The sequence below is a fragment of the Triplophysa rosa genome, unplaced genomic scaffold (assembly GCF_024868665.1).
Source record: "Triplophysa rosa unplaced genomic scaffold, Trosa_1v2 scaffold119_ERROPOS85440, whole genome shotgun sequence".
NCBI classification, from domain to species: Eukaryota; Metazoa; Chordata; class Actinopteri; order Cypriniformes; family Nemacheilidae; genus Triplophysa; species Triplophysa rosa.
The window spans coordinates 1-8,441 of record NW_026634100.1 but is presented as its reverse complement, the minus strand read 5'-3'; the positions used below and the strand labels follow the sequence as shown (position 1 = coordinate 8,441).

The following is an 8,441-nucleotide window of genomic DNA, read 5'->3' as shown; positions in this document are numbered from 1 at the left end:
GTGTGTATCACCCTCAGCAGGTTTGCGTGTGTGTGTGTCTCACCCTCAGCAGGTGTGTGTGTCTCACCCTCAGCAGGTGTGTGTGTCTCACCCTCAGCAGGTGTGTATGTGTGTGTGTGTCTCACCCTCAGCAGGTGTGTGTGTCTCACCCTCAGCAGGTGTGTATGTGTGTGTGTGTCTCACCCTCAGCAGGTGTGCTCTTAACATCAGTGTCTGGCTCCAGTTCCATACTTTTCATTGGGAGATGCATTTGCTTTGGCATCAGTCGAGAAGCTTCTGTTAGAATGTACAGGTTTTGTCAGAAATCTATAAACTCTACATTTTGTGACAAGCCTATAAATGTAAAAATAGTGTAAAAGAACACGCGTCATATGATAGACCACTGAACTGTTTGTGTTTGCCATGCATTGTAGCAACTTTAAATAAATGAATTTTGGTATTTTATAATTGCTTCAAACAAGACTCGTCCAGAGTCAGAATATGATTTTTTTAGCCTTTTGCCTTTATTTATATGGTGCAGTGAGAGAGAGAAGGGGTGGGGTCGGGACTCTCTACACTTCTGTCTGGTTCATCAATGAATGTTAGTTAGTTTGTAAATATTTTAATTGGAAGAGCGCTTTTCCACCATCACCATTCTAAGCACAGTCTGGAACGGTTACAGTTATGTTTTCATGTACCAATCAAACTGTTCATAGTCCCTAATCTTCATCATGGTTGTCTAATGGCGCTGATAGAATGTGTGTAGTGACGTTGCCACTCATGACTGGTCACTCATTGGTTGCCTAGATACCAGTGACACTTTTTTTGTTTGTGAACATTTTTTACATTGTTCCCGTTATCAGCCTCGCAGTGGAAAAATGAAACCAAATCTGTACCGGCTGACACGGAACAGATCGGAACGGTTAAGCAAAGAGAACAGTTTGGCGTGATGCTGGAAAAGCGCTCAATGTGTTTTTTCGTCCATCTTTTGCATTCTTTATAGTAATTATTTTTTCCCCGTACCATCAAAAACTCCGCTGCCCTCTCTCTGGTTCAGGAAACTTGGCCGCAGTTTCTATGACAAGAAGAACCAGAAAAGACATTCATTGACACTGAACAGTAAACAGATTTTTCATGTATGTATCTGTGTAGACAGGCCGGTGTCTGACCGTGAGGGGAACACGGGCCTGTTTCTGTTCGGTGGTCTCATCGGAGAAATCCTTCAACAGGGGCATGCTGTTCATGGGCAGACGCATCACCTTTGGAGCTCCAGCTGTCAATCAAAGACAAGCTTTCAATCTTTCACTTTTACTCATTTTCTCTTTGAGATTGAGAACCGTTATTTTTTTAAACCACTTTCAGAAAAAATATTAAGACTGTGATAAAAGACCAGTATCACATGCATTCAGTACTTCAGCGTGTACAGATGATTTTTTACTCTATTGTTGATAAATAAGAGTTACTTTCACTTCCAAATAAATGTGTTCAACGTTGAGATTTAATTTGTAGTAAAAAGAAAGTGAATGTAAAATCAGTGGCATCTGATGGTACCTGATGTTTTGCGGGTGAGCTCATTCTTCAGTTGCTCTTGGCCCTCAGTCAGAGTGCTGATGTGCTGTTTCTGACCCCAGACAAAGTAAGCGGTCAGAGCCTGACCCGCCAGCAGCAGACAGGCCAGAACAGTGAGTCCAGCCACCTTCAGAGCTTTACCATTAGAGCTCCTGCAGGGCGAGACAAACACAAAACACACTACAGATTAATGTCAGTGTTTGTGGGTGTTAGCGCTCTTCCAATGTTTAAAATACATGTGTGACTACTGGGGGTCTTTTGGGGCTAATTGCCTATTCAAACAAAACACCCATTCTGTTCTTTTAGACTAAAATGTTATAAACGTGTATCATCCCTGTTTTTGCAAAAAATACTGGAGTTTGGATCACCTCACTCAGTCAATATTAAAGATATCCAGGTTATATTTTCACAGAATGTGTAGACAACAGTCATTCAAAAATAAGGACTTTAGCTGGGTTTTCACAGGCAGGGTCACATATAATTAAAATAATAAAAAACTGCCTGAATAATAATAATAATACTAAACATTTTAGTTTATTGTTTTATTTTAGAACATCGGTATCTATCAACAACCAATCATTAACGGGAATGGCTGTGACGTCACTTGTAAATAGATAGAGTTTGATTTCCATCTGTGTCAAGTCGAACTTTCTCAAAGGTGAAATAAAGTAGCCTACTGAAATGAGTGGAGTAGCCTAATTCATTATTATCATAATTATATGTGCAATACTGAAGCCTCAAGTGTCAATCGAAACATGTTCTAACTTGCAACAAAGAATACGTTGAAACGAAAGTTCAAAATGATAAATTAGAATTAGTAACGTTACATTTCAAGGAATCAAGGATTTTATTGTCATTCCAAAACATTTAATGAAATCGAACGAAATTGTACTGAGTTCCGATTAAAACCCACTCATAATAAATGGATAACCCCCAAAACAATTAAAAGACACTCATAAAATTATAAATGTCTGATGACACATGTATTTACGGACTATATGTCATTTAATCATATTCTTGATAAAATAACAATGCAGTAGCCTAAAAATAATAATTGCAATAACAACCTAACCCTAATCATTTAAAAACTACAATCAATGCTGTAATTGATGGCTAACGATGAATAATAATAATCATTTACCGGCTCGTGCTGTGGACGGTCTCCTGGCTCGGCACGCGCTCAAGAAGCGCTTCATTGTGTTGATCTGCCATCAGGAGCGTGTTTGTGTGTATTTCTCTGCTGCTTGTATCAATAAAATCCACCGTCTCTGCAGGGTTTTAAACAGACCCATAACCCGCTTTTCGGGATCCTTTTGGTCCGGTGTGGAAAGTCCCTTCATCTTCACATCTGAACTGTGATTGGCTGATGTTAAGAGCGTCATTAGTTGATGGAGAGACTGACGATTCCAAGTTTATGGTAACTTTATGTTAAAGTTTGTTTTTATGATCTTAAAAGCCTGTTTGAAAGTAGTTATGTGGAGATAGAATAAAATAAGTAAGTGACCCTAACATTTAAAAGGTTGTGTACATTATTTTTCATAAAAATATATTTAAAATTACATGCAAGATCTGTTAAACATTGTAGTTGTTACTCAGAAAATAAGTTATTAGTTGTAAGTTATTATAAATATGTGTACTGTGTTTTGCTAAAATATTGTGTAAACAAATTCAAACTCTAGCAGGATACGCATGATTCACATTTCCAATTTCTCTGATTGGATACTGAAAAAGGTTGACATAGGCCTGCAATATTTCTTGGAATATTCTTTGCCTTTCATACAAAATAACGGCAGAAATGAGAAATAAAGACAAAAACCTATGAAAGTCCGCTGTGAGACAATCGTTTCCAAATCTGAAAATTGTGACTGATTATTAAAGGCAGTCAAATCACTTTTTAGATTTTAAAATGATTTATTTAGCATTTTCTTTTATCCAAGGGAATTTACAAATGAATAACATCACAAGTATTTGATCTTGCAAGCTGAGATACACGTTTCATACTGCTAAGATCCAAGATTAATTCAGAACAACAGCGATGCTGGAACAGTTCAAACATGAATTATAATATAGTTTAGAATAGTTTAAAATGAATGAAATGACATTCAATCATGTGTGATATGATGTTGAGGACAAACTTTCCCTCAATCTGCCTACAGATGCAGAATTTTTCCTCTTCAGTTACTTCCTCATGTTTGATCTCTTCCAGTCTCTCAGTGTAAAGAAACAATTCATCTATACATCACCAGATCAAGAGCAGAAGTTTCATATACAGTAAAACAACAAAGTGCACAACACCCTTTAAACACAAAGATTCATAGAGATTCACAAAGACCAACATTTATAGTGCCCAACAAATGATACAGGCTACCTGTGAGCACATGCTGCTATGAGGAAGATTCAGTTAGCAGTAATACAATTAGGTACAGACAGCAGAGACTTAATGAGTCTTTATAAGACTCCAGTTTATAAGATGTGCACTGGCGACACCAAGTGTAAAATATATGTCTGTAAGAACAGAGAAATGATCCAACGGATGACAACTACATCAAGTTTACATCAAATGGACCTGTCAATTGTTTTAGAAAGACGCACTGAAATCTCCTGACTGAAGGTGACAATGTCCTTCTAGTTTCTTGCACCCCGTTGTCATCTTATTTATTTTACACAATACAAGGATCAGCCTGCTACATCCCATTACAAGACACAGACAGATGCACTGAACTAGCTCACGGATCTCTCTGAGGATCAAACGTTCTGGACCTGTATTAGTGTGGAGTAGAGCATTCACTAATAGAACAGAGTACTTTATTATCACATGTACAAGTACAGTACAGTAACCTCTGATATCTTAGCTGATGTTGTGATGTGTTTGTGAGTCTACTGAAAATTACTCCACGCTGTAATATATTTCTATTTATGTGTATACAATTCAGGAAATAGTAAAGGAGAATATATGTGTATGTTCCTCGCCACTGTTAGCACACTGGCTGCACTGGTTTTGCTCGCCGGGGGGCTGCTGACATCAGCTTTAGAATTCAAAGTTTTTGTGGGGCATATTTATTAATGTCACTTTAAATGTAACATTCTGCATAATTTATTTATTAATTCATATAGGAATTTATAGTCCGTATATTTTTATCTGTGTTTCTCTCTCCTTTATCTTCAATGTGTGCTTCTCTGTGATGCATGCGTGCGTATTTTGGGTTCTGTGCTTTGTGCACGTGGGTCTGTATGAACCTGTGTGTGTGTGTCTATGTTTTGTGTGTGAGTGTTTTTGTGTTCGGTGAGTGAGTTTACTTTGTTCTTCTTACTGTCCTTCTTTAAATTTAATGTTTTGCTTATAGCCTACTAGTCAATATGTTTCATGTACAGCTGCTTTGTAACAATGAAAATTGTAAAAAAGCGCTACATAAATACATTTTAGTTGAGTTGTGTACTGTTTCTTCTTATTCATAGTGTATATTGAACTTTCGGTATTGTATATTGTTCATTCTTAGTATTTTACTGCTTTATCCTTTATCGTATACTCATTCATATTTTATTGTATTAATAATTTATAGTTTCACTGTACCAAAGTACTGATGTCAATAAAGATCTTGAAACTTTTATATATGAAAAACGAAATAATAAAAACTTCTAAAATACAGTTGACTGCATTTCCGACCCTCGTGCATAAATACAAACAATTATGAAAGCAGAAGTGTAATATACAGATCCGGAAAAAAAAAAACATTCTAATATTACTGAGTGAAATATTTGGCGTAGTAGGGAACAATTCGTATTGCATTGCCAGAATAATTTACTAGCCTTCATACCCATCACCATGAACACATGTGCTGAAAACAAAAGAGAAAAGCAGGTCGTAGTCTTCAAAAACGACACCATACCGCACTCACCGCATTTATATGTCTATTCTTCGTTGTTTAACACGCCACATTCTCAATACAGTTTCTGTGCTACACAGGCACAGGAAGCAATTAACTGTAAGCTACCGCCATCTATTGGATTTAGTTGATATTACAAGAAATTATCCATTTTGATCAAAATCCTAATTTAAATGCTATTTATTACGTTCAAAAACCATGAAACATCGTTCTTTTCGTTCTCCTCCATCAACACACATTTAGCCTATTACAGACTTATCACTCGTCTTCACATCTGTTTATATAAATAATGTGCATTTCTTCCATATTTTTATATCAACATGCTTGTTCGACCTCATAAGGCGTTGCAAGTACCGACAGTCGGATGACATCACATTACCGCGAGAGTGATTCAAAAGCTTATGGATCAGTCGGCTCTCGATTCTGTCTCGCGGTGATAGGCTTGTTCGACTTGATGCGGCGCCACAAGATCCGATAGGCAGATGACATCAAAGTACCGCGACAGCGATTCGAAACCAACCATTTTATGGTTTCTCGAATGGCTCTCGCGGTACTTTGATGTCATCTGCCTGTCGGATCTTGCGGCGCCGCATCAAGTCGAACAAGCCTAACGTAATGTCATCCGCCTGTCGATTCTTGCGACGCCGAATTGATGACGTACAACAGCGATAAAAGCCCATTGGCTGGAACGGTCACCGCTGATAATGATTGGTTATAAAAGTGGAAGGCGGGGTTTTAGGCGGATTTAAAAGGCGCTGCATAATTTTTAACTGCGTTTTGCTCGTTTGGTTTGTTAGGGGGATGGTACATTTACATTTTACATTTAGTCATTTAGCAGACGCTTTTATCCAAAGCGACTTACAAAGAGTATAAGGAGCAATAAGCGATATGTCATACAGGAGCAATAGTGCAATAGGTGCCAATACAAAGTTACTAGTTTTACCAAAAGCTAGACCACTACCTGTTGAGAGAAAGCGAGAGGGTTAGTGTTTTTTTTCATCTGTCTGTCAAGTATTCACAGAAGAGGTTGGTTTTAAGTAGTTTTTTGAATGTTGTGAGAGATGTGGTTGACCGGACCGAATTAGGAAGAATGTTCCACCAGGAAGGAGTTGTGAATGAGAATGAGCGGGAAAGCGATTTACTGCCCTTATGGGAAGGCAGTACAAGACGCCGCTGGTTTGCAGAACGCAGGGATCTTGATGGGGTGTAGGAGTGTAGCCAGTGTTGACACCATCATTGGCTTTGTGTCACTAAAACTTTGCTGATCTCCTACGAGTGATTGTTAAATTTGATTTTTTAAATGAATTTCCTTTACAGAACAGGAAATGATCCCCCCATGCAACATTCCCGACAGGAACGATTGGATAACACTTTTTGTTTGTTTGGTTTGGTTTGTATAATTTGGGGTTAGGGTAATGTGGGGGAAAATTGCTTCTATATCTTTAACATTGTATTATTATACATGTTCAATGATGGGATTAGGCTAAAACTTACTGTTATTATCTGTTTATGCGGAACATTGTAGTTAGTGTAACTGGTGAAAAGTAAAAAAAACCCGATGTATAGTATATAAGTGGTTCCAATACAATGCAGGATGTGTATTTAACAATTAAAGAAATAGTTCTGCAAGTGTACAGTTTCACTTTTAGCGTGATATTACAGTTTTTATGTAAGAAACATTAGGAATATCAGATCCCCTCAATAGGGTCATTGTATTTGATCAGTTCAAATTAAGCATTGTTGCTTTGGCTAAGTATCGTATATTTTCCTTGCACAGAGGTTTAAGTTGATTTAAATGATGGATGCAGGCGCATAAACACTTTGGAGAGATATAAATCATAGCTATGATTCTATTTTTATTAAAAATGGTTTAACTTGTGTAAATTTGTATAATGCTTTGCTTTGACTTGTGTCTGCCAAATTAACTTTTCAAGCATTTGAAAATCCTTTGGAAGTAGTCTTTTACTTTTGTTTAAATGTTTGGTTTGAATGTACACAGGACTGCTTTCACAAGGTTTTAACAATTTAACAGTGCTCTGTCTCCGGATGTACTGCATTATCCAGTGTTTAAGCTTGCGTTTCTCTCCATAGTAGTGGTGTCCGGCACTGGAGTCCTAACTATTTCCATTTGCTTTTTCTGTGGTCTTCTAAAAACACAGAAGCATGGTATTGTTTTCGTTTCTACAAGTTGTCTGTAGCATGTTGAGGAATGAATACAATCTACAGGTCTGTTAAAGTCCTCGTGAACTGGAAGTTGTGATCGTTTTTAGTTCCATATTGTGACATTTCTGAGTGCAAAAGAAATTCTAATTTAGAAAATTAATCTGCGTGTTTTGCGTTTTTCATTGCGAATTGATTGGATGTGTTAAAACAGATGTTGCATTGATTTTGAAATGAAACTGGCAGCAGACTGATAGTTGAAGGAGAACAGTTATCGGATGCTCCAGCCAAGTTGTCTACTTTACGTCATTTGAGATGGATAGTCATTTCAGGGTGGAAGTGCATTTTCAGATTTTAACTGAAGATTATGAGGGCACATGAATTTTAAAAAGAAAATGACCCACATTGATAAGCATTTACTATAAATGCTGCGATATTTCATGAAAAAATAAGAATTGTCATTGGGAGTTTAAGTAACCATTAAAAGTCTGGTGCTTGTTTTTCCTCATTTGTGCAGGTCTGGTGAGCGAGTGGAGATCTGATCTGCTGAACGAGGGGGTTGATTCTACTGGTCTGCTGAGCAAGTGGGGATGATTCTACTGGTCTGGTGAACGAACGTAGGCGTTTCTGCAGGTCTGGTGTGCGAGTGGAGATTTGATCTACTGAAAGAGGGGGTTGATTCTACTGGTCTGCTGAGCGAGTGGGGATGATTCTACTGGTCTGGTGAACGAGCGTGGATGTTTCTGCAGGTCTGGTGAGTGAGCGTAGGCGTTTCTGCAGGTCTGGTGAGCGAGTGGAGATCTGATCTACTGAAAGAGGGGGTTGATTCTACTGGTCTGCTGAGCGAGT

The 8,441-nt window shown here is 37.9% G+C and overlaps 1 protein-coding gene and 1 long non-coding RNA gene across 2 annotated transcripts in view; one reads left to right on the top strand and one right to left on the bottom strand.

The window, feature by feature from the left end:
* LOC130549425 (uncharacterized) overlaps positions 1 to 277 on the top strand; it is a 2,427-nt gene extending 2,150 nt beyond the window's left edge. The window contains exon 2 of the long non-coding RNA XR_008962187.1: positions 53 to 277. This is a non-coding gene — a long non-coding RNA (uncharacterized LOC130549425). The remainder of the gene's footprint in view (positions 1 to 52) is intronic.
* Positions 1 to 2,833, bottom strand: part of cd74a (CD74 molecule, major histocompatibility complex, class II invariant chain a) — a 5,820-nt gene extending 2,987 nt beyond the window's left edge. Inside the window, exons 1-5 of the mRNA XM_057326642.1 lie at positions 2,690 to 2,833; positions 1,531 to 1,700; positions 1,149 to 1,252; positions 1,003 to 1,054; positions 184 to 276 (exon numbers count right to left, since the gene is read on the bottom strand). Of these exons, the coding sequence (XP_057182625.1) occupies positions 184 to 276; positions 1,003 to 1,054; positions 1,149 to 1,252; positions 1,531 to 1,700; positions 2,690 to 2,760 (490 nt within the window). The 5' untranslated portion in view covers positions 2,761 to 2,833. The remainder of the gene's footprint in view (positions 1 to 183; positions 277 to 1,002; positions 1,055 to 1,148; positions 1,253 to 1,530; positions 1,701 to 2,689) is intronic.
* Positions 2,834 to 8,441: the final 5,608 nt, after the last annotated feature.